General features: G+C 50.6%; 1 protein-coding gene across 2 annotated transcripts; it reads right to left on the bottom strand.

Annotated features, from left to right (window-relative positions):
- Positions 1–315: 315 nt before the first annotated feature.
- On the bottom strand, positions 316–20,767 carry NHSL2 (NHS like 2). Of its 2 annotated transcripts, XM_047765891.1 has the most exons (7): positions 16,921–18,482; positions 14,755–14,886; positions 10,477–12,804; positions 9,229–9,361; positions 8,075–8,391; positions 7,539–7,805; positions 316–2,436 (listed from the first exon to the last, which is right to left on the bottom strand). In XM_047765891.1, exons 1-7 carry the CDS (start codon positions 17,396–17,398, stop codon positions 2,276–2,278), a joined length of 3,816 nt encoding a protein of 1,271 aa, XP_047621847.1. In that variant the 5' UTR covers positions 17,399–18,482; the 3' UTR covers positions 316–2,275. The 2 variants fall into 2 exon arrangements, with proteins under 2 accessions (XP_047621847.1, XP_047621848.1); XM_047765892.1 differs by lacking the exons at positions 316–2,436; positions 7,539–7,805; positions 8,075–8,391; positions 9,229–9,361 and adding an exon at positions 20,622–20,767 and having other exon boundaries at positions 10,472–12,804; positions 16,921–17,523.
- Between the last annotated feature and the right edge of the window lie 5,149 nt (positions 20,768–25,916).

Below are 25,916 nucleotides of genomic sequence, written 5' to 3'. Positions count from 1 at the left end.
GGGGTTAGGCAGGGGAAGCTGTGGGCACAGGATGCCTTCTGTACCTCACTGGTGTCATTGCTGCGGCTGAGTCTAGAACAGGCCCACATCACATTAGAAAATGGACACATGGAGTTCCTGCTGTGGCTCAGCGGGTTAAGAACCCAACTAGTATCCGTGAGGACAGGGGTTTGATGTCTGGCCTCACTCAGTGGATTAAGGATCTGGCATTGCTGTGAGCTGTGGTGTAGGTCACAGATGCGGCTCAGATCTGGCATTGCTGTGGCTATGGCATAGGCTGGCAGCCACAGCTCCGATTCAACCCCTAACCTGGGAACCTCCACATGCTGCAGGTGTGCCCTGGAAAGAAAAGAAAAGAAAAGGGACACATGGACATTCTGGGTTTTAAACCAGCCACTGGAACCAAGAGAACTGATGAATTCCCTAGGAAATTGTAGACTGAACCAGAATCTCACAGCCTGGGCCACCAGGCTTTTCAGACAGCCCTGAACTTGCGATGGCAGTATGGGGCAGAGGGAGACAGATGATCCATGGCAGGGTTCCCCACCCACCGTTTGGGACAAGAGAAATAATAGAGCTCATAAATCCATTCTTTCCTGCAGGCTCATCCCATACTCGAGGAGGCAGAGGCATACTGGATAACCAGGCCAGGAGATCTGGAGAAAATAATGAGGGTTTCTAGACTGAGGTAGTCAGAGAGACAGAAACAGAGATGGAGAGAAAACCAGAGGGCAGCTGTCGAGGAGTGCTGGTTAGCACGTGCAGCCCCTCTCCACCCACTTCTGTGCAGGCTGGTCTGACAGCGTGGCCGATGGGACGTCAATGAGCCATATCATCCAGCACACAACCCAGTCATCAAGTGGGTTCGGTCACAAAGACGCCCATCACATGAGATAGGCTGGACTGGCAGTCAACGAACTATGACAAGCGGGCCACATCCAGTCTTCGGCTTTGTATGGCCCGAGAACTAAGAACGGTATTTACATTTTTAAAGTGTTGTAAAGCAAGCAAGCAAACAAATAACAGCAACGAAGAAGAAGAAGACTATGCTGCAGAGGTCATCCGTGGCCCACACAGCCTAAAAGAGTTACTATCTGGCCCTTTACAGGAAAAGTTTGTCTACCTCTGGTCTAGATGATGAGAAACATCCCATCAGTCTTGAGTATTCCTGAAAGGGAAACCAGGGGAGGTCCGGGAGAAGGACGAGAACACCACTCCATATGAGTTGCACTGCCTGCAAGTCCACTAAGCCAGACTACTGAGGTACACAGGAGCTATGGAAGGAAGCCTGACAATAAGCAAAAGAGAGAGTCATACTAGTCATTCTTTGCATTAGGTAAAGGATGTTCTGGAAAAGAGACCACATGCAGAGCTCATACTGCTTAGGGGATTCTGCCATGGTTTGAGAAAATGGAGATAGAGTTTGAGCCCAGGGATTGACAAAATTTCGTTGGGTGAGGCTTCTGGAACTCAATTCAGTGTCTCATGAGCATCTAAAAGTCTGAAATGATCTTAGAAAGTTTAAGAAGGGAAGGATAAAGTAGATTCTAGGAAAGCCTATATTGGCTAGCTCTGCTTGAAATAAATACCAATCACAAAAGTTCACACTGAGAAGAAGTGGAGACATTACGGGGCATTGACAAGAGGATTTTTTGTTTTTCAAAAGAAGTCACCAGAAGATTCCTTTACATAGGAAGTTTCTCTATTAAAAAATGGAATATGCTCTATAAAAATTCATTTTGCAAATAACTTTTAGGGAAAATATCCACTCCATAGAGTAGGGCACATATATTGAATTCGGAGGGAAATGAACATTTCTAAACCAAAAATCCAGATTTATATTTGGATCCATGAACTAAAGAACTCTTGAACATTTTCCTTAAAGCATACATACTGTCTGCTGAAATACCTGGGAAATTAGTGTGTCATAAAAGTAGAAGCCGGCTATGGGTCTTCTATAAATGCAGTGCTTTAGATGAAAAACACTGGGCCCGGAAGCAGGAGAGCTGAGATTGAGGCTGGGCCCTGCCACTGCATGACCTTGTGTAAGTTAATTGACTTTGGGGGCCTCAGTTTCTTTATTTGTAAAATGAGAGGTTGGTCCCTTTCAGCTCTAACATTCTGTGACTATAGATAAATATAGAAATAAGATAAATACAACAATCTAGAAATAAGAAATATTCACCAAAGTAAGCTTTGGAGTCAGTAGAAAAAAGTAGCAATGAAATATAATAAAAAGAATAAATTTTTAACTGCTAACCAGAGTAAATATATCTCATTTAAAAATTAATGAAAAGATTTGTAATTTACAATTGATCAGGAGAGGTAAGAACATACATGTTGCTATTTCTTCACCATCATACATATGGAGGAGGAGACGAGTGTCGGGTAACTTGTACAATGAGCACGATGCTGCGTTCGCATGCAGAACATTTTCTAAAATTGGACATTAGAAAAAGCTCAACACCACACAAGGAATACATTTCCATAAAGCTTGGCATTAAAGAGAGAGGAGTTAACTGGTTGTTCCAGTTTGGATTTTGTTTGTGGATTTGCTGATATCAAATTGCACAAAGAGGCAAAATCTTACAAGCAAACCTCCTTCTGCCAGTGCCCTCCAAGAGAACAGCCACCAGGGCGAAGACAGGCATTTAAGGATTGGTAATGCCACACAAATGTACCACTTTTTCCATTTTTCCTATTCGTGAAGTTTAAAAAAGTTTTTAAAACCCCAAACAGGCCAGATGTGCCCACTAAATGAAATCAAAGGTTTTGCAGGTTCTGAGCAAGTTGTTGATGCACTCTGATAATTTCTTAACACCAAATAAACATGTATCTTATCCACAGGGCAATATACATCACGTGGCCAGAGACAGATCACATAATATAACAATAGCAGAAATGATGGGCAAGGTTGGAATGATTTGCAGAGTTGTGGCTATATACTCGGGGGCTTGAAGAAGTAGCATCACTTGGAACACACACACACACACACACACACACACGCACACCCACACACACACACACTCTAAGGATGCTGGTCCTGGGACCACTGGCCTAGATTTTGGGCTTTACTAAACAAAAGTATATCCCTAGTTCAAGGAATCCATTACTTATGCAAATTTCCTTTTTTTTTGTTTTTGCTAAACTTATTAAAAGTGCCTCAAATGTGTGTCGATAACCATTTACTACTCTATTCCTCTACAAACATTTCAGAGTATTCAAAAACTTTATTTCATAGTCTTGTTAAAATCCTTATCATTTTTTGCTGCCCTCTGACAAAGGCAGCTCTTTGTACCTCTTGCCCACTCTCTCATCTCATCCTTTTCAAGCCATAATAGTTTAGTCTCTAATAGCTGAAATACACACAATCTTTGGAGGGAGCGGGTGCTCTGGAATAGGTCTGGTCTCATTCTCGCACTAAGGGGAAGTGGTAGCACAAGACACAGATCAGGGCTGGGGAGCAGCTGAGGCTGTGTGCAATAAAAGTGCACCTGGAGGAAGTTTAATCATCACCATGGGTACTGGACAGCTGACATTGACCTGACATTGATTGGACAGTTTCACCTTTCATGAGAAGGACACATTTTCACAAACTTTAGATCCTTGTGTTCCTCACTGAAGTGATAAGTAGTATTGATTCCATTCGTGTAAAAATGTTAAGATACAATGTGACTTATCTAGGCCTTCTCAGTGGCTTTAGCAGCCATGTCTGAGAGTCCCTCGGTAGTACCATACTGAACAGCACTGGGAATCAGAAGAATTTAATCAACCATCAGCAATTTACTAAGATAGTTCCAGGAGATTAAAGTATTTTCTATATTCTGGAGTGAGTCATCAGGAGTTTGACCTTTTCATGTTGAAAATACACTTCTGCAACTGATTGATGCCTAAAATTCTACCAGTAGAACGTCATTCCTTTGGCTTAAGGCTTTTCCCCTGTTAAAATGCAAGTGACCCTCCAGAGAGGTATCATTAATCCTTATAATCTCAAAGTAAAGGAATTTACCCCTTTCCTGAGAGTATGCTTTCCTTCGTGAGGAGGAGGACAAACGAGGAGGCACTCAGGAGAGTTGGTGTCGGGAAGCAAGATCTGGGGGAAATGGAGTAGAGAGAGGAGACAGAGGAGCCCAACGACAGACCTCCAACTCATTCACTGTTTTGCTAAAGGGCTGTCCCTGTCAGCATGCTTACTGCAATGGGTGCTAACTTGCCACTCAGAGCAGGTGCCTTAGAAATCAGCCATGTTTTCTAATAATATTGAAGTCTTCAATGTATAGGCATACAAAGGTTTGGGGCAAAGGAAAAATAGACTGCAATAAAACATTTGGTGCAACAACAGATAGGGAGTTCCCTCCCCCACCCCCACCCCTAAATCAGAAGAACCGTACATGTTCATAGGAAGAAGATAAACTGATAGGACTTCCTAATAGAGTGCAAATTCCAGGGCTGGGATGAGGGTAAGGCACTTGCATGGCCCTGAGAGTGGGTGCCTCCTTAAATTTTCACTCCAGGTGCCTCACTCACCTCACCCTAGTCCTGGCCCTGGAAAATCAGATTAAAGGGAAAACTTGCTGTTGTGTTACAGCCTTACTGCTCATGGAAGGCTGCACTGGAGGAACAGAGCCCTGACCGTGAACTCGTCTTTCATTAGGGAGGAGTTTGTTTCTGAGGAAGAGAGAAAACAGGTGCATGGATGGATGTGTTCAGGTTGATGGGTCCAGCAGGATCGAAATCGACCCACATCATCATCGGAGAGTTCAAACGGGCATTCGGGGACACATTTGTTGTAAAAGCCTCACAAACTTGCCCCTGTCTTAGCATGTTCAAGGGACTATTTCCAGATCAACTGGTTGATTTCTGGAGAGTAAGCTACGTGAGCTATTGTGCTGCCTGCAGTCTTGCCTCCTCAAAGGGTGAGATGTGAGCTAGGGATGCAGTTCACAGGTGTTGGGGTCAAGGGACAAGATGGGGTCAGGTGGGAGGCCCAGGTGAGAGACTGAGGCAGGCAAAGGACAGGAGATAGCAGCGAAGCTTCCTGCTGTGCTGAGAATGACTTGGTCTCTAGGGTCAACATTTGAACCACAAATACACAATGAATACCCACCAAGTGTAAAGTGCTCTTAGCTACCCATTAACCTCCTCCCCTCTGCTCCCAACTAGTCAGAAGTCAGTCCAGCAGAGCCACCTGCTGCTATTGGTTGGAATCAGAGGAAACAAAGGGACAGAAACAACTGGAATTGGAAGCTGATCTGGGGCCAACTTCATTTCACCTGAACCCCTTCTGTAGTTCACCTTCAAAAATTGTTATCATTATTATCCACATTAGTAATGGTGGCAATAGTAGGTTCTCTGAAAGCCTTCCTGGAGGGACTTTCAGCCTCTCTTCTCCAGTCTTGGCAGAGTAGGTGCAGAAGGCAGCAAGCACTGTGGTATGTGCCTGGGTGAGAGAGACAGTGGGTGCTGTGATAACCAAGCGGAGGGGAGAGGCTGAGTGTTAGAACTGGGAGAGATGGCCGGTATTATGTTCATCAAAGATGGGTAGAAATTCTACAATTTGGTTGTTTGTTTGGGACTAGGTCCACCTGTTGCAAACTCTTATGGGAATATTTCTGGTCCCCAATGTTATCTCTGACCGCACCCCGATTCCTCTTGTGCTAATGGGAACACCACTGGGCATTGGAGGGCCATAGTGAGGACGCAGAAGACCTAAAAATTCCAGGCACACAAAGCGTTGCAGAGGAAAGCAAGACTCAAGACAACTGAAAAATGTCAAGGTGTCTGGGTATTCAACTTTAGAATCTTTGTGGAAAACCACCAGAGATGGCGAGGTGTGGGGAGAGGCAAAACCACTACAAGTGGTGAACAAGAAGCTCCCAGAAGAGTCAGCGGAAGTAACAAGTCCTATACGATGTGAGTCTCCTACTGGGCTTTCATGCTTAGCAGTTCATAACAGTTCCCCAGGAGCGGGTCCTGGCAGCCTCTCACTTTTGTTAGGCAAAAAGCATGAACACATCTTTCCCCACAGAGGAAAAGACTTCTGCCTTTTGGAATTCTGAGTCTGGGACAAACAAGTGTGGCAAGAAAGCATCTATAAATTAAGACTGGGAATGAATCTATTTTATATAGGCACCCCCCCCCCCCGAAATTTGGTCAGGACCTTGGAACCAAATAGTTGAAATGCTTTCAAAAGCAACTGGACTTTCCACAACTGTCTATTATTTGAAGTGGCTTCTGTCTAAATCAGAGGGAGGTGCTGATGGTGAGGGAGTTGCTGGGCCTGGCCTGTACTCAGAAGTCTAAGAATTCAGAAATGTACCAACAAAGGGTCTAGGCCCAGGGCTTCTACGTGAGAGGCCCAAGTTCCCTTAGCACTCCATGCGGTTTTCCAGCTGCTCTATCCACTGTGTAGGCAGTTGGGCTAAGAACTTGCTTCCCACTGAGACCTATCAAAATCGAGATCTGCTTGTCTCTGGGGCAGTTTCCACATCCTCCAGGAGGTCGACCAATGACTCTGCTAGGTGGGAGGTGAAGAAGGAAGGGGTCTGGGAACCCTCTTTGCAAAGCAGGCTACGATTTCATTTGACTTTCCTTTTTCTCTCTTGGGAATGGTGGACAATTAATCCTCCATTATTGGTCGGCCAGTTTTCTTTGTTCAATGCTTGCTGTCTGTCCCCAGACAACCGCCCCCAAGTTCCCAGGAACCAGACCTATGAAAATCAAATGAATCATGGCTCTTGCCTTGCTTAGAAAATGGAACTGACAAGAATAGTTAGTGCCTATAAGCTTTGGCAGGGGGTAGGCAGAATGGGTCGCAATGATTGTTCTGGGGTTCTGCCAGCATCCCACTTACCCCAGTTCTTACCTGCTCCCCCAGCACGGTTAATGGAAAATTGGTCAAACAGCAGAACTTAAATGGCAAAAAGTAGCCCTTTGGGGGAATTATGAGCCATAGCAACTTGCAAGGCCACCTTTTAGATTCTGGATCTATCCTTTCAGTCTATATGTTCTTGGGTGGGGACCAGAGTAAGATTTCCTTTAAACCAAACCAAACCAACCACAAACCACAATCTGAAGCGAATGGTGGTGGGCAAATTACACTTAATTTCTCTCCTCCTAGAGCCTTTGATGGTGTGATTCTTTCAGCTAATGACTTTCTAAAATGAACACTATATGCAAATGACAAGAGACTTCTTCGAATGCAGCATGAGCTGGGCACATACTAGCTATCATTGTTGGCAGACACTTGAAGGATCTCAAGGCGCACATGCCAGTTACCTTGGATAGATCTGAGTGAACAAATGGCTGCCTAATTTGTTGGCTGAGCTGGGTTCATCCAAAGCAACCCAATCTTGGCCTTTTCTAGCAAAGGGGTGGGGAGTGTGTGGGGGTGTTCCTATATATTTACTGAAACTCATCACCCTGATCTCCGTGTAGACAATCACACTGAAAAAGGCATGAAGTTCAGGATAGAGTCACATTCATATTTTTGCATGACAAAGCCATCCAATCAACCCCATGCCGAAATAAGTGCATACCTGCAAACCTCTCGCAGAGGAGAGTTAAACTGTTAAACTTGAAGAGGCATCCGAGTCCTTCTGTTTCTCCACGCAGGGCCATCAAGGCCTCTCTGGGAAAGTGAATAATCAGCAATGCACCCTGTGTCCCCTGGGTTTGGCAGCCCCCAATCTGCTCCCTCACTGAGCCCCTCTGTGACAGGAGCCAGGAATGGAGCAGCCTGGTCACTAACTGAAAAAATGGCACATGTGCCCCTGCATCTGAGAGTTTTTTCTTGGTACATACCACTGGAGGGAAAGAAGGAGAAAATCGGGAGTCAGTAATGACAAGATAGTGAGTTCGAAAACATAAGATGTCTGAAGATGATTAAAGTGCCTGATGATTTTAGTTCTAGGTGTGGCCTCTCTCCTGCTGTCCAGAGTATGAATTAATGTCAAAGAAATGTAGGCTCTTTTGTTATACCCATGGTTCCTTTTCAAAAACCCTTTTCCTCTATCCCCCTCTCTACTCAAGTTTAGTAGCTAAACCCTGCTTGCTGAACCCAGGGCTTAGGTACCGGGGTTATCGGTGGTTTCGTAGTCTTTTGAGAACTGTGCAATAATTCGCCGAGCCAGCGGGTTAGTGGTCTTCAGCAGTTCGGCTGCTGAGGGGCGGGACCTTGGAGTTGCCTTGCTTCCCTTCTTCTGCAGCAAGGCCTTGAAATCATCGTTTCTGCCAGCATCTAGGTTGGCACCACCACTTGACCCTGCAGGGGCAGCCGACTCACTGGTGGGAGACTCAGCCGTGTTCCTTATTGGTGAATGGGAGCTCGGTCTGCTGCTGCTGGCAAAGGCCTCACCTGGCTCCTTCCAGCCAAGCAGCTTTCTTTTGGACCTGAATGAGAGAAAGTTTGCTTGGAATGAATCCGTGTGGCAGGCATTTCCTAACACTTCATATAACTTCTTGAATGCCAGTGACATGATCTGGGAACTTCTATGCAGCAGCCTCGCAAGCAGTCGTACTTACCAGCTTTCTCCCTGCCAAATCCTCAGAGTCCCCTGACTGGCCCCCTGCCCCTACACACCTTTCAATGCCCACAGCTGGAGTCACTTGGCATGTGCCTGCAGGCTCCATCCTGCCCACATTCTGGGACTAAGGAAGAATTTAAGGAGTTGAAGCTAGTAGCTCAGTGACTCTGAATCAAGACAGCCTGGGAGCTGGTCCTGTTCTGAACTGGTGCTTCAGCTCCCATAACTGGGCTCTTTCCCGTTTCCTCGTCATCGAGCCCCTGCTTTGTGCCCCTGTCCAATAACTGGGTCCCCATCTGGTCCCCCATTTGCCTAAGTTCCCTCTCTGATGCCCGGCCTGGTGCCCCACTTCACTTCTTGATGAGATTTTTTTGGTACAAAGAATTCTGTGAAGGGTTAAATGTCTCTGACTGGAGGCAGAGCTGTGAGGGAGCAGATGGAGCCACAATAGGCCTTGCGGTTGCTAGGAGACGAGGGGCCTCTCACTCAGCACCTGGTCCTCCTTTCCCCGCCTGCCCCTCCTCCACTTCACCCAAAGATGTCGGTGGATTTGAGATGTGAGGCCCCGGACTGCATTCCCATATGTGGGTATCCGAACTTAGTCTCCAGTTTCCATTTTAATGGCTGCTTAGAGGTAGCAGTTTTTCTTCTGGTATGAGAAGGGAAGGCAATTACAATAGGAATTAAGGAAATTGGTCCAGACCTGTGTATCACAGTAAATAAATCTTCAGTTGTGCGTGAAGCCACAAACACATCATCATCATCTTCCGCAATCCATTCGGCTGTTTTATCACTGATTACACTCTTTTCTTCGGTGCTTGGTTCTCCCGAACTCCCTAGGCATAAGAACCAGAAGAAATTATTTTGACCACACAATTAGGACTAAGCACTTTCTCATACGTATTTCATCTGATGTTCAAAGCAAGTCTAGGAGGGCAGCAAGGCAGAGACTTGCTGTCTCCATTTTGTGAAGGAACAGGATGTTCCGAAGGTTTAGTGATTTGGCCAAAGCAATGTGGAGGGAGTGATGGAGATCAGCCTGGATCCCTGTTCGCTCGTGCCTCTTATGTTACAACAGGTTGCCTGAGCACCCTCTTGTTTTAAATGCATCATTTTTAAAAATCAAGGAGCCGAAAGCGATCTAAAGCAATGACTCAATAAGTGGGTGGAAGTGGGACCTCTCTGAATCTCAGAGGGAGCCTGTGGAATTTGGGGGAGCAGATTCTAAAATTCCCTGTGCCTTTGATTTGTTTGCTTGTCTCAGTCACAATGATTTGACTAATGTTGAGAGTCCAAATCAGCTTAAGGAAGGCCATGAAATTTCGGTGTTTGGTGTTAAGGGTTTGAAAAAAGGATGAGAAACATGGATGAACCTGGAGGAGAGGACATATTACTAGGTGAAATAAGCCATTCACCAAAAGACAAATGCTGTGTGATTCCACTTATATGAGGTCCTTAGAGGAGTCAAATTCATAGAGACAGAAAGTGGAAGAGTGGTTGCCAGGGGCTGGGGGCAGGTTATTGTTGACTGGGTACAGACTTTAGTTTTGCAAGATGAAGAGAGTTCTGGAGATGGATGATGGTGATGGTTGTACAACACGGTGAAGGCATTTAACACTACTGAACTGATCTCTTAAAATGAGTAAGGAGATGGGCTCCTAAGGTCCTAGGGTCCTAAGACCTAGTTTGATTTCATTAGCTCAGCACTGGGGATTCTGGGATAAACTGACCCGAAGGGGGCTTTGGAGATCCGCCCCTGGCTCAGTCCCGATCCCCGGGGCAGTGAGACCTATTTAGAGGAACTCAAACCCTCAAGAGGCGTCCCCTCACTCATTTGGTCACCTTGGGATCAGGAGCATTATCTGGGGGCATTTGCTTCTATCTCTGGCCTTCCGTCTTCACCCTCGCCTCTCCTGGGATTGAAAAAAAAGCCAGCAGACACTCTACTAACCCAGAGGGCTTGCCTCCCTTTCACTGTCAGCCTGCGGCAGGGAAATTGTCCTTGTACCAGCCAATTGCAGGTGGTCACCGGTTGAGAGACCCTTGGAGTCTTCCTCCAGGGTGATGATGGGGCTGAGAGGCAGCCTTGGTTCAGCCGAGTAGGCCTCCATTTGAGCTGTGGGTGAGGTGAGAGGCAGGAACATCACGCTGGGCTTTTTTGGGACGGGAGGTGGGATCTTGCCTTTCTTTTTCTCAACTTCCTCTTGGCTCTGGAGGCTGATTCTTTCAGGCAAGGCTCTCCCCTTGGGGCCCTCCTCCTCCGGACTTCCCTGGGGAGGTTGCTGTGTTCCTGAGAAGAAAGCACCAGAGGAACTGGCAAAAGGCATGAAAACAAGAGGTGAGGGTGCTGTCGACTCCCCTGGGCTTCTGCCCTCAGGGCAGCTGGAGGACTTTGGTTTCCGCACCACCGTGTAGATGTCTTGAGGGAGTGGCCTCATGTGCTGAATTGAGCTTTTGGGGGTCAAAGCCAAGGTAGGTGAAGTTAGTGGGTACTCCTCGGGGACAGACGGTGGCTTGTGGACCAAGCTTGGTGGCCTTCGGGTCAGTGGGGGCTTCTCGGCTATGGGAGGTTTCATCTTTCTCTCTGGCAAGGTCAAGACTTCTGCTCCTGACTCCTCGGCATAGTCAGGGCTCTCGATGTCATCTTCCGGCTCAGATTTGCTGATGGACCTCAGGCGAACAGAACGTAAGTCAGACTGTGTAACCATGGGCATGATTGGCTGGTTTGGGCTAGTTTTCTGGGCCAGCTTGGCCCCAAAATTTGTATCTGAGTGATGCCGGCTGACCTTGGTTTTGCTTCGGATAGAGATGCTCATCCCTGACAGATCCAGGTTGGTCGAAGAGGTCAAGGGTAGGTCAAAAGAGAGCCGTGACTTGGACATTTTCTCCATTGGTGAGGTCGGGGGCAGCGATGACTTCCTCTCAGGTACCACTGGACGCACCCGGCCACTGCCGCTTGGAGGGGGCAGGTGGCCCAGGGTCAAGGACATGGAGACAGTAGGTGTGGGTGTCTCCGACTGACTGGAATATCCACTGGAGGGTGACATCAGCCCAGCAGGCCTTCCTGGGGAAGACACCTCTCTGGCCTCCACCTCGATGGAAAGTTGGGAAGGTGTCGTGGCCCTGGAGGTGGAAGGGGAGGCCAGAGACTCGGAGCTGCCCTGCACCTGGGTGCATTCAATGACCGTGGTGCCAGTGGCAGTGCTGGAGCTAGACAAGGATTGGTAGGTGTCCCCAGACTTCCAGTCAGTGAGATACCAGTGGTGAGCGAATTGTGCACCTTCTGGGTCTTTGAAGGTTGGCACAGCTGGGTGACCCTGAGCATCGGGGTGGGATGCATGATGTCCTTGGTGTTCCAAGGAGAGGCAAAGGCTCCTGGGCCTCTGGTCCTTGGGTAGTGCTGACCCACCTTCCGGCAAGAGGACTGGCTCATCTTTGACCAATGAGACACTGCGAGTTGGAGGGGAAGGCTTCTTTTTGGCCTTCTTGAGTGAGATGCTCTTGGACCTCTGCCTCCTGTGCTGGGCCTCCTGTTGGACACTGAGGAAGGCAATGTTGTCCGCACTGTTACTGCCCTCCGAACTTGTACTGGCATAAGGCAGGGCACATGCTTCACTGACCTTCTGTTCTTCCTCGTAGTCCATGTCTGTGGTGCCTGCGTCTGTGGGCACAGACAGTGACCGCTCCCGGAACCTGCTGGCCCCACCTGGGCCTGTCTCCAGCTTCGAGGTACCACCCGTCAGAAGGCTGACCTTGGAGGGTCGTTCTGATACCTGCCTTCGTTGAGTAGGATGCTCAGAGTAGCCAGCAGACCCACTGCATCCTGCCGGGGTATCTCGAGTGACAAAGAGGGTAGCAGCCTCCTTTGGAACCAGAGGTGGCAGTGTGTGCAGAGAGGCCCAAGAATTCCCAGAGGAAGGACTTTTTCCATTCTCACTGACTTGACTGCTCTGAGCGGCGGCACTTGGAGTCATGTAGGTAAAAGCATCTCCCTTCCAGGAAGTGGAGAACGTTGATCCCGTTGGTCCATTGCAAGAACTGGGGACGCTGTACACCATCCCCATGCCCTCCATGCCGGGGGGTTTTGTGCCACCACGAGACTGGAGAAGTTCTTCTGGGTCACTAGAAGGATTTCTCAGTACTGGCGAGGTGAGATGTGGGAACCGAGTTTCCTGTCCAACTGCAACTCTTCCATGAACACCCTCTGGAACTGAATGACTGGGCCTGATGTCCGAGGTGGTGGAGCAGGCCACACTGCCTGCTGGGCTGTTGCTGTGACCTGGAGGAGGTAAACACTGAATGTTAGTGGAGCAGCCAGGGATCCCCCTGGCAGCTGCTATCTCCAAAGAGATGGGAGCATCCTTTTTTTTTTTTTTTTTTTTTTTTTAAGGGCCACACCTGCAGCATATGGAAGTTCCCAGGCTAGGGGTCGAATTGGAGCTGTAGCTGCCAGCCTACATCACGGGCACACAGCAATGCCAGATCCGAGCTACATCTGCGACCTACACCACAGCCCACGGCAGCACCAGATCCTTAACCCACTGAGGGAGGCCAGGGATCGAACCTGCATCCTCATGGATACTAGTTGGATTCTTAACTTGCTGAGCCACAATGGAAACTTCGGGAACACCCAATTTTTGCTAAGAAGCATTTGCTGACAGCTTGGGCAGATTTCCTGGGTTCTTTCTTTCCATAGATGAGGATGCTGGGGAAGTTGGGTCCTTGCCCATCCCCACACAGTGAGTCACAGGCTGCCCTGGAACCGTCCAGGTGGCCACCAGAGAATTCCCAGCTCTGAGTATTCCTTTCAGAGCTGAATAGGCACGTGGGGCTCCCTTGGGTTTCTCCCAGGTTATCACCCCAGGCTCATGAAACCACCACAGACCTCAGCAATCACCTCCTGAGATAAGAGCTGAGGCTTTTGAGCTGATAAAGGACAGCAGCGTGACGTTCAGCTCCAGCAGTGCAGCGGGGAGTATGCCACAGCAGGAAAATTCAGAGTCTGGTTGCATTTTTTGGCACCTGTCACTTTTCGGTTTGGCAACATGAAAAAGTTAGGGTGACCTACAGATGTGAGGAAACCGTTCGGCTGTTCAGAGTCTCCAAAGATTTTCTCACACACGCTTATCACTGTTACATCATGATGAGGATGAGGATGAGGATGATGACTACTCTTAGGATCATTTATTTTTTTCTCTCTTTTCTTTTTATGACCACATCTGTGGCATATGCAAATTCCCAGGCTAGGGGTCGAATCAGAGCTGCAGCTACAGGCCTACGCCACAGCCACAGCCACAGCAACACCAGATCCGAGCTGCATCTGGGACCTACATCGCTGCTTGCGGCAATGCCGGCTCCTTAACCCACTGAGCGAGGCCAGGGATTGAACCTGCCTCCTTATGGATAATATGTCAAGTTCTTAACCCACTGAGCCACAATGGGAACTCCTTTTATGATAATTTATAATAACATCCACCATTTGCTTAACACCTACCATGTACCAGGCACACGGTAGGCAAATCACATACGAAAACTCTAATCCTCAGAACAACTCCCCTAGGTTCAATCACCATCCTCAATTCGCAGATGAAGAAGCTGAGGCTCAGAGAGGTTATGGAACTTGGCCAAGGCCTCACAGTTAGTAAGTGAAGAGGCCAGGATTTGTATCCATATCTCTCTGATCTGCGCTCTTTGGATGGCATTCATTTAACAGCAGTAATGGTTCTGTTAAGATGGTGCTTTTAGTGATGATTTCTCCCTTTATCTATCTGAATAAATTTGGCATATATAGTCATATTCCACTTATGATGGGAAACAATAACATAAAGAATTTATTAGCCTGGAGACCTGTTCTCCATATTCGATTGCTGTCCTTGACATAAGGCCCTTAGTTATCTTTTGACAAAATTAGTGACGTATAGCTTATTTACAATGTTGTGCCCCTTGGTTATCCTTAATTACCATGTTGGGGAGTTCCCTGGTGGTCTAGTGGTTAGGATTCTGTGCTTTAAATGCTGCAGCCTGGGTTCAATCCCTGGTCTGGGAACTGAGATCCGACATCAAGCCAAACAAAAATAATTTACTAACTTGGCTTTTCCAGGACATCCAAAGCCGTCCCCCCACCCCCGCCATTATTCCTGTTCTCTGTCACGGCAATACCATTCAGGTGGTGGAAATGGTGAGAGTGAGCAAGGGGAAGGGTTTGAGGGATCTGCTATGGTGGGGTCACCTTGGTCTCGCTGAGAATAGTTAGAGAATCCAATAATGGTCCGCCTCCGCCTCAGGGTGGACTTGGGGTTCACGGCTGTCTCTGTGTTAAACAACGACTGTCGCAAACTTGCGTGTTTATCAAACTGCTGCCCTGTAGCCAAAATAAAGACACTTGGGTGCATCCTGGTTTCTTTTTATAGTCCAGTGGAAACTGGCCTGAGGTAGAGAGAGGGGATGATGGCAGTAGCTATGAGCATGAATAGCATCCAGGCAGGTGACCCTTCTTCCCCATCCTCCCAACTTGGCCCCAGGCACCCACAGCTCCAAAGCATGCATGCTGGTTTTCCAAGGTCCCCCCCCCCCCCCGGGTTCACCTCTGAATCTCAGTGGCTGAGAGCCATGGTTTTCAGCCCTGGCTACATATTGAAATAAACTGGGCAACTAATAACTGGAGCCCACCTCAAAATACTTAATACTCTGGCAACAGGGCCCAGGAATAAGCCTTTTGTCCAAGTCTCCATGTGATTGATTGTTCAGATGCACAGCCTGGGGTGAGAACCACTGGACTAGAGAGACAGGTTGAGACTGGATGTTGCTTGATTGCAATCTTTTCTCAGAGCCTTTATTCGGGCCGATGAGGACAGTGTCTCCAAGAAACCGCCCCATCCCTCTCCACCCATCCAGGAAGCAGACTGAGAGTCTCCCCTCCAGCCACCTGATGACATTTGATCAAAGTTTGCCCCTACATGGTGATTGAAATCTATTTTTCTTAAAGCACCGGCTCAGTCTTTGCTCCTTTGGGACTGCTGCGCCAGGGGCAGGGTGAGGGCAGTGGGGTGAGGTTTGCTGCTCTCCTCACTGTCTCTCATTCAGTGGCTGGCTACCAGAACCCTCCACTCCCAGCCCCAAGGGAGCCTGGGTGCCCCCCTCCCCAGCAAGTGGCTCTGTGGGCAAAACTCACGGCCTGCCTCATTAGGAGTAAAGTGGAAGTTTAAAAACAAAGCGTCCGCCATCACTTTGTGAGTTTCTGCTCTCAGCCCTCATGTCTCTGAGTACATCTCGCTAGGCCCTGGGCCCTATTTCCTGCCTCTGATTTCCTGAGATGACACCAGTGGTGCCAGATGACCCTATATCCAGGGAGCATCGCCACATGGGCCAGAGCGTCTTCATCATCTTCATCAACTTTTTCCAGTACGCCACGGACCAGTGCTGGCTCACAGGGTGCCTCTGATCCCCTTGGGTTAGGACATCTTGAGTTCATAGCTTGCTGTCCCTATCTCCTTCTGAAATGACTGACCTTCCTTACAGCCAGTGGAGTGTGGAGAATGAATTAATAATGGGCATGGTACAGAGTGCTACATGTCCCCAAAGACACAGCCAGCTGAGCTGTATACAACATTTCCCCCATCTCGAGGTAGCACTGAGTCCTGGTCTTACACAAGTGGAGGAGGCCCAGCTCACTAGGAGACTATCGAGACAAAGTGTCACAAGACTGGAGTTCCTGTCGTGGCGCAGAGGAAACGAATCCAACTAGGAACCATGAGGTTTTGGGTTCCATCCCTGGCCTCGCTCAATGGGTTAAGGATGTGGCGTTGCCATGAGCTGTGGTGTAGGTCACAGACGCAGCTCAGATTTGATGTTGCTGTGGCTGTGGTATAGGCTGGCAGCTGTAGCTCTGACTCCACCTCTAGCCTGGGAACCTCCACATGCGTGGGTGCGGCCCTAAAAAGCCAAAAAAAAAAAAAGTGTCATAAGGCTGTTGGGCAGTGCCCTGGGTCAGATCCTCCCACTTACCGCCAGGACTCTGAACCCCACACTCCTATTGGTGGCCTCCAAACCCAGCTTCCGGCACAAGAAGTTTCCTTTCCCCAAAACAAACATAACTCACAAACTCTAAGTTTCTGCAAATACTCCAAAGAGAACCCAAGTTCATCAAGTTTTAAGAGTTTTCTGTTAAGAAAGTTTCGTTTGCCATCAAATGGTCTCAGTTAGTGTGGCAAGGCCAGTAGAGAGTGAAGAAAGAGCATGCCTCCATTCCCTGGCGAGAGCCACGACCTTGACAGTGCAGGGTGAGCCAGTAGCAAAGAAAGTCTTTCTCCCTCCCCCAGCACCCAGTGCGTTGGGAGAGGATGATCTGTAGTTGGCATGGAGGGAAGCAGACAGAGGTGGTGCTAAGCAACTCTACCAGAGACGTTGATGGGCACGATGTCAGAGTGCATGGGGCAAGGCTGAAGCCACCGCTTCTCCTCTAGGACAGGCAGAGGGAAGGGGCTATTCCAGGCAGCTTGCTTGTCCGTAGTCGGGCTCAGGGAGGCCTCAGGGGCCCTCACACCCTGCGTGGTGGTCTCATCCTCGTTCAGCTGCCATTTTGTAGGCTGTTGGGAAAGAAGGTGATGGGAAGGGTGTGCTCCCAGCTGGAGATGAGCCGTGCCCACAGGATGGCTGTCTAGGCGGGGCAGTTGGAGGCTTCCTCTGGGAGGCAAGAAGGCGTGGACAGGCTGCTGGGCCCATCTTGGTGGGGCCTCAGGGTGGCTCCGCTGGGGAGCAGAGGTGAGCGGTAGTTTCCAGTGGGTAACGTAAGCAGTTCCAGGTCCCCCGTCAGTGGGCGCGGGGTGAGCTCGGCATGCTGGCTCTCCCAGGTGGGGAAAGAGGCAACTCACCATCAGTACAAACTCCAGACGCCTGGCAGACTGGGGCCTTGGGCTGGGGGTGGGCTCGGGGGCCTCATCAGCAGAGCGGAAGGTCTGCCCCAGGAGTCTGGCCTCTGAGTACTGTTCTTCATACTCTTCTGAAAAACAGCACAGCGGATACACACTCTAGGGAGCCACGGCCAAGTCCGGGCTGGGGAAGGACCGTGAGCTGGGGCTCCTGCCCTAGCTGCCAGGCCTGCCTCGCATAGTTTCTTTAGGAGAGTTCCCGGGCGTCTGAGCCTCTGGATTCAGAAATGGAAAAATGCCCACTTCCTATGAGGGCTGAGGAGAAAAGAGAGTCAACTGAGTTGAGTTGGGCGGGTTCAGGGACCAAGACTTTATCTCCACAGCCCCCACCTCAAGGGCTCAACTCAGCTTGGGAAAGAGGTTCAGGATGCAGATGCCTTTTGCTACCATATGCTGCAAGGTCTTCTCTGGGAAGCCCCGCAGCTCTTCCGGTTTTCTGCAGCCCTACCAGGGACATGACCTGTGTGAAGCACCAAGAAGTTTGCATTGGAAAGTCCAATGTGGATGCTGAGAACTCTTACCTGAGCCTCCAAGGGCCCAGTTCCTTGCACCTTAGTCCCACTGTGTGTGTGCTTGGAGGGGGGGGTGTCAGGTCCAAGGGGACCAAGGTGAAGGAGAGGGAAGGTGGAGGTAGTGTTGGAGAAGGAAGGCGAAGCTCAGGGGCATCGTCGAGGAATAAGAAGGATGCAGAAGATTTGAATGGGTTTCTCTTAAGTGATGGATTCAATGAGTAAATGAAGGAAGTGAGATAAAGAACCAACAGTCAGGGCTCTGCACATTTGAACAAATACTTGAAGAATCATAAAAGCTTAGGGTCAGGAGAGGCCTCGAGGTTTCTCTGGTCCAACACCTCATTCTGGGCTCCGGCTTCCTCCTCAGCAGCCTCTCCAGGGGTTTCTTCAGCATCTGTACATGCCTGCAGAGAAGGGGAGTAGCCTTTCTCCCAAGGCGGCTCATCCCATCCGAGGACAGTCGGGGCTGTCAGGTATGTCAGGAAAGTTCTTCCTTATCTTGAAGTAAGATCTGCCTCCCCTTAGGTCTCCACCCACCCGCCCTAATTCTGCCCATGTTGGCAATACAGAGTACACTGACTCTGCATGGCGGCTCCTCTCTTATCTGAACACAGGCTCAGGGTGTTCCTTGAAATCTTGCTTCTCTAAGCTTGCCACTGCCCTGGCAGGGAGGTAGGGGCTCATGGCTGTTTTCCAGTCGGGTGGCCCATCTGCAGTTTTCTAGTCTCCATGAGAGTCAGCCTTTGTTGGTTATGGATAAATGCCAGCTGATAAGACCGCTTTTCACTTTTAATGCTCACTCACTCAACAAATGTCTACTGAGTAACTCTTGGGGCCCCAGCCGTGTGCCAGGTGATTCTGGCAACTCGAGAGTAGTAAGAGATGTAATCCTTTACACTGAGAAGCCCAGTCTGGTTGGGTGGGCAAAATATATACCCAGGACTAGTAGATGAATGAGTAAATTAATGAACAAATGAAAGAAAAAGCAGTTCAGAACTATACAGGTCCTCCTGAGCTGGATGGACAAAGTATAACTGCTTATGGAGGGAATGATGCAAAGTGGGGAAGAGGGAAGAAGGGCTTCGAGGCTTGGAAAAGAGGCCTGAATGGGACAGTGAGTGCCTGGAGGGTGCAAGGAGCCTGGAACCAGTGCTAGGGTTTTCTTTGCATTCTTTTCTTGAGACCTAACTTACTTACAGTAAAGTGCACAAGTGTGTGGTTCAGTGAATTATGACGCATGCATGCCCCTTGTAATCTCCATCCAGATATTTGCAGCACTCAGTAGTCTCTCCCATAGCACCAAGTTTGAGTTTTAATCCTCTTGCCACTTACATTGGATCAGTCCCTCTGGTCCATGTGCATGTTTTTCATATTGTAAGGTCCTTTCAGGGATCACGTTATTTTTCCTTTTATATTAATTTTAGTACTGTGTCTAGATCAACCTATGTTCCAAAGGACACAGACCAGGAGTTGATGCTGCATTTTATCAGGGTCTCTCCAGCTACAAGATACTCCTGCTAATGGGTTTATGAACATCCCACTCCTTTCCCCCCCTTTTATGGCCACACCTGTGGCATATAGAAATTCTCAGGCTAGGGGTCGAATCAGAGCTACAGCTGCTGGCTGACACCACAGCCACAGCAACGTGAGATCCGAGCTGAGTCTTGGACCTATGCTGCAGCTTGCAGCAACACAAGATCCTTAACGCACTGAGTGAGGCCAGGGATGGAATCTGCATCCTCACAGACACTATGGCTGGTTCTTAACCCGCTGAGCCACAACGGTAACTCTGAGAACACCCTATTCTTAATTCTCACAAAATCTTGCCACATGGGGAATCCCCATTTTAAGGACGGCTGACTAATCTGAAGCTCAAAGAGGTTGGGTCATCTGCATAATGTCACAGGGCTAGTTAGGTGTGGGATTTGAATCCATTTTGGCTCCGATTTTGAAGTCTGGGTTTTCTCACTCTACCTGGTGCGGGTGGTCTGACTGCTACAGAATAAGGACTGGGCTCTTTCTCTAGCTTGTGTGGACCCAACTTTATGTACAAGGTGCTCATCAGTATGCTCCAAAGACACTGGGTTGGGAATTGGGGATGAGATGGGCAACGTGGGTGCTGTGTACTGGGCTTACTTTGGTGAGGCAGGAGCCACCCAGGAGATATGTGGGCAAGGTTATTGCAAGAGTAGAGTCACTGAAGCCCAGAGTAAGAGACCCTGCAGATGGCCTCCTTTGTCTTTGGGTGCAGGGATTCCAAAGGCATGGGTGATGGGGCAAGAGAAGGCCTGAGGGTATGTGAGCCCACACTGTGCGTGTCTCTCATCCAGCTCTCTTTGTAAATGACTTGACCCACGGCCCTGCCCAGGCCACCGTCCCTTTTCCCCCAGAGACTACTAAACTGGAAAAAAAAAAGTGTGCGTGGGTGGAGGGGTGGGACGGGGGGGGGGTGTAAACAGTCGTAGAAAGTGGGCCCTTTGGAGTCAGTAGTCTGAAAGGTGAGAGATGGAAAGTGTGTGTTTTGTTTTTTTAAATAGGTTTTCTACTGTTCTCTCTTTTTCTCTCGCGGGTCCCTGTCCTTTTTCTTCGTCGCCTCCCTCCAGCCGCTGCGCATCTGGCCCGTGGGCTCCGGCCGCAGCCCCCCTCCCTCTCGGTACCTTGCAACAGGCTCTGGAGATTGAGCTGCGCCTCGCGAAGCAGCTCCTCTACACTCGGGGGCCTGCCCGAGGAGAGGAACACGTTCACTGGCTGTCGCCATGACGACCTCGAGTGGGCAGTCGCTGTCGCATTTTCCCGACCCGAGTTAGCTGCAGCTAGGGAAGGAGAGAGGCAGTGAGAGGCGCCGCCGGGCGGGGGGGAGGTGGGGGCGGCGCGCGGCGGCCAGTGGGCGCCCGCGGTTCCCCAAGACCCGCCCCGGCCGGGGGTGGGGGTGGGGTGGCGCGGGCCGCGCTTAAAAGGCGGGGACGCGCCAGCCGCAAGATTTTTCCTCGACAGATCGTGCCGCAGTCCTCTCCCTCTCTCGCGCCGCCTGCCTCCGCCGGCCCGATCACCGCCTCACCGCCTGCCTCCTCCGCGCCGCGCCTCCCGACTCTCGCCGCCGCCCGCCCTCTCCGCTCCCCTGGACGAGGTAAAGCGCCCCGGCCGAGCTGCCCGGTCCTCCGCGCTAGCCCCGGTGGGTGTGGCTCGGCCTCCCGCGCGCCCCGCCGCCGCCGCCCCCTGCTCTTCTCGCTGCCCCCAACTCCCCATCCCACCCCAGCCCGCAGGCCCAGGCCCCCAGCTAGTCCCAATGTCCGAGGCTGCCGGGAATCTCAATAGCCTCCGCATGGCGAACGTGGCCTTGAGAGAAGAATTAAATGCCCTTCGCGGGGAGAATGCCAACTTGGGCCTCCAGCTCGGCAGAGCCCTGGCCGAGGTCAATTCCTTGCGGGGCAATGTCTCGAGCTACATGCGCTGGCCGATGCCGGTGGTGCCCGTCCTTGCCGAGGAGAACTTTGAGTTCCCGCTCAGTGAGATTGATGCTGTTCCCGAGGGAGAAGTGCCCTTCCTGTGCTGGCCTCCCCAGCGCGCCGAGCCCGAGTACGCCCCGGACGAACTGTTGATTAGCGTGATCCAGGATTGCGGCACCTCCGGAGGGCCCGCCGACCCGCCCCCGATGCCCAGCCCGCCCCCGCCGGCGCTGCCCCCGCCCCCGGCCAAGGAGCTGCCCCCGCAGCCTCCTCTGCCGCCGCTGGAGCGGCCCGAGATAGAGCCCTTTTCGGGCGACCCAGTCTACCTGGCTGAATTCCTGATGCAGCTAGAGACTTTCATAGCCGACCATGAGGATCATTTCCCCGGGGGCGCTGAGCGGGTGGCCTTTTTGATCTCTTTTTTCGCTGGTGAAGCCAAGGACTGGGCTGTCTCAGTCACCCAGGAAGGAAGCCCCCTGCATGCCAACTTCCCGCGCTTCCTAGATGAAATCCGTAAGGAATTCTGTGGCCCCATCCCCCCAAGTGTGGCAAAAAAGGCCATCCGCAAGCTCAAGCAGGGAGACTGTACCCTGGGCAGCTATGCAGATGCTTTTCAGTTCCTCGCTCAATTCCTCTCTTGGGATGACTGCCGCCTTCAAAATCAATTCCTCAAAGGCCTGTCAGAATTCTTCCGCAAGGAGCTCTTATGGTCAACTGAAATGGCCGACCTGGACGAGCTGATTCTTGAGTGCGTGGAGATAGAGAGAAAAGTGCGTGTCCCCAAGCCAATCCCACTCCCTGGGGTTCGCAATATTTTCTTCCCTTTTGCAGCAGACCCTCATCTCGAAGGTGAGGAGGGAGAAGAGTGTTACAGTGGGGATGAAGATGAAGAGGCACACAGGCGCAGGCTTCAGGACAAGGACCAGCGGCGGCGCGTGAGAGCTGTTCAGCAGGAGACCAGGGAGGAGGAGGAGAAGAGGAGGAAGAGGGAGGAAGAGATGAGAAAGAAGGAGCTGAAACAGAAAGGGGAGGAAGACGAGGAGGAGGAAGAAGTGGAGGAGGAGGAAGAAGAGGAGGAGGAGGAGGAAAAGGAGGAGGAGATGAGGAAGAAGAGGAAGAAGGAAGAGGAAGATCAGAATAAGGATGAGGAAGAAGATGAAGATGAGGGTGGCCGCCAGGAACCAGAGCAGGAGCCGGAGCAGGAGCCAGAACAGGAGCAAGAGACGGAGGATGAGACCCAAGACGATGACCTGGATGAGCTGATGGAGATGGAGCCCACCTACGCGAACGCTTCCTCCCAGACTTCTGGCTACTATCATGAAAATTTCCTAGATGTGTCACCTCCCATCATACAGCCCAGCAGACGGAGGAACCAAAATCGAGTCCCACTTTTGGAGGGCCTTCCGGGTACCAATTCACCCTTCTACAGTTCACCGCCACTGATTCGCCGCGCAGGTCGCCTAGGGCAACGCCAAATTCGCCGCCGTCCCCCAGTGCTATTCCGCCTCACTCCGAGACAGGGGGGCCACCGGGCCGCACGGGGCCGAATCCGCGTGTGAGCTCTGGGCCAAGCTGGCCCCCCCAGGAACACACCCTTCCACTGCGTCCCCTGCCCCCTGCTTTCGTTGCCACCCCTGCCCCCTTCACTGACTAGTACTTAAGGGCGTTCCAGACCTGCCAAACCCGAAGAAGACCTGGAGAACTCCAGACCATCCTTCGACCATGACCAGGAAGTAACATATGTGCGACCAAGGCCATCTGGGAAAGGAGGGCTCAGCGATAGCTGTCCTCTCCGCACACACGCTGCTCAGTCCTGCCATGAGCCAGAGAGCAGGTTTCTGGGCCTGTTCCCATATATGAACTGGTCACCCTCTCGTATTTCCCCTCTAGCTGTTCCCAGCCCTCACCTCTCCAGCGTTGATTCACCCCGTGTCCTACGGTTTAATCCTCTGACTGGCCAACCAGGACTTCACCCAATGCCTCACTGATCTGCCCCAGTGAGCCAAAGGACAGGCTCCACTGAACTCCTAAAGCCACTGAGGCCACTTACAAGGGATAAGTGGCAGAGAGCAGGAGAAATGTACCCAGAATCCTACACTTGCTTTGGGTCACACCTTTAGCAGAAGGGCCCCAAAGAGGCCCCTGCATCTAGCCCAGTGAGAGTATGCTAAACCACATGTCCAGTGGAACACCCATCTGAGACCCATACTTGACTGACTGAGCAAGCTGGTTCCATTTTCCAAAAGACTACGGGCTCAGGGCCTCAGGACTCACCAGATCTGGGACCCTCTTGTTTTACTCCCCCGCCCTCCTGGGCATCCTTAGTGGACAGAGCCCAATGTTCCAGGTCCTACCCCTTTCCCTGATGTTGCCTAAAGGGTAGGCAGTTGGGGGGGTGGAGGGTGGGGGGAGGAGGAGAAAGCAGCAGCAACGACTCAGTTTGACCTCAAAGGAGTGACTCTTTCCTTAGGGATGGTGGTGTCCTCCCCAAGCCAGGCCTTGGACTGCAGTCTCCAGCTAAAAGTCTTGGCAGGAGAGCTATCATTCTTGGGGTTCCAGAGGTGGCCTAATTGGCTTTTCCTTCCTGGATGGCCCAAGAGAGAGAGAGGCCCAAGCCCTGCTCTTCGACTCCAACTTAAAGGACTCCTTAGTTCTGAGAGGAGAGAGGAAGGTTCTCTCTACAGAGACTGCACCCTCTGCAGCCTTGCAGCCGGGATGACCTTGCGTCTCTCACATGCGGGGCAAGCCATGGCCTGGTGCTGGGCATCCATCAAGTAGATGGTGAGGCTTAAGAGGCTGACTGCCTCCTAGTAACTCCTGGGGATTTTGGGTACTATCTCAGGGACCCTCCTAGAAAACATTGCTCCTGCAGTGAAAAATACACACTATGTCACTCTGGCCACAGAATGCCAGCCAGATGCACTGCTGGCCTGAACTGCCCTCCACACTGGGCTTCCTGCACAGAGCCTGGCAGCCAGAGCGTCTATGGCCAGAGGGAGGAAAGCATAGTAAGTCAAGCCTCTGTTCCTCACTGGAGCCTGACAGATACTCTCAGCCCAGCTTTAGGATTTCGAACCCAGAGGCAAGAGAAAGGACCTGGAGGAAGAAGAGTCACAGAGCAACCCAGTCCTCCGGCTGGTTTCTGGTGAGGTCTCTGTTCATCAGCGGAAGGTAAGAAGCCCTTTTGTTGCTCACACATTTCTCAGCCTGGGGATCGGTGGAGCCAGGTTCCTATAACCTGTTGCTACCTTTTAAAAAGGCTACTACCCTCTTCCTCCAAAGACAAAAGTAACACATAATCGCTATAGAAAATATGACAAATAGAGAAAACTTTAAGGACCCTAAAGCCCCAAACATTCTGATCCCCATCACATAGACACAAGCACTGTTAACACTTTGCTGCCTTTCTAGTGTGTTTTAGCTGCATCTTTTTCAAGCCAAGATCATCCTGCAAGTTCTTGATCAGCAAGATTTAAAATGGCTGCTACCTATGCAGTCATGCCAACTGAATTGTTTATTTAAGCGTTCTCCTCATGGGTTGGGCATGTCAATTGCCTGGTGTTCCCCATCCCCACCAGTGCAGGAGTAAATTAAATAACCCTATAAAGAAAATTTTGTCTGTTTTTCAGCTGTTTCCTCAGGAGAGAGTTCCAGAAGGGGAACCTCTATTCTCTGAGGCTGCAGACCCTGTTTGCTGATGTCAACACGCTGGCCCTGCTGCCCACGTCCCTGCCAGAGAAGTGCAAAGGACAGGTGCCTTGCACCCTCACCTCCAGGGACCTCTCCACACAGGCCCTGCCTGTTCCCATGGTGCTTCTCTTCCTGAGCCCCTGTATCCTCCGCCAGGGAAAGAGCAGATGAGCAGTGAGATGGTTTCTGGCCCTTTGGTGGCAAGGGGGCTTGATCTCCCCTTTGGCCCCTCCCCCCCTTTTCCAGATCTTCAATATTGTGATGTAACAGCCATAAGAGCTGTAAGAGGAACTATGGGCTTTGGGTGCTTTCTTGGGTTGAAAGAGGGGTGGGTGGGGGTGGGGGGCTGCATGCAGGGGTATGAAGGCAGCCCAAGGATTCCCAGAGACCCGGGAGGAAATCGTTTGGAATAAATGTGTTATTGTGTTATTGTTGCATTGCTGTGTCGTGAAGATAAGAAATTGTTCTGTATGCTAAAGCTTCCTCCTCAATAAAAAGATAAAGGGTGTGTAAAGACTGTGTCTCTCTCTGGGTTACTGAGCAAGCACAGAAGCCCACCCAGAAGGCACTAAGTACTTTCCAGGCACTTTGCCTGGATCAGCCCTATCCTGAAGCCTTGCAGTCCTTCCATGATGAAACTAAGGGCCCGGACTTACTGAATTTGTGGATGGTAGTAGTTGTCCTGAGGGAAGCGGAGGGACTAGGCATCTTGAAAAATAGCATTAGTTCTCCACTAATATAAAGATATAAAGGTATGAGTGGCCTAGCCTTACCATCCTATAACAGCACACCCCGTCCCCACCAATACACAAGCGC

This window comes from Phacochoerus africanus, chromosome X (genome assembly GCF_016906955.1).
Source record: "Phacochoerus africanus isolate WHEZ1 chromosome X, ROS_Pafr_v1, whole genome shotgun sequence".
In the NCBI taxonomy this organism is placed as follows: domain Eukaryota; kingdom Metazoa; phylum Chordata; class Mammalia; order Artiodactyla; family Suidae; genus Phacochoerus; species Phacochoerus africanus.
Note: the sequence above shows the minus strand (reverse complement) of the source record. Positions and strands in the feature narration are given on the sequence as shown.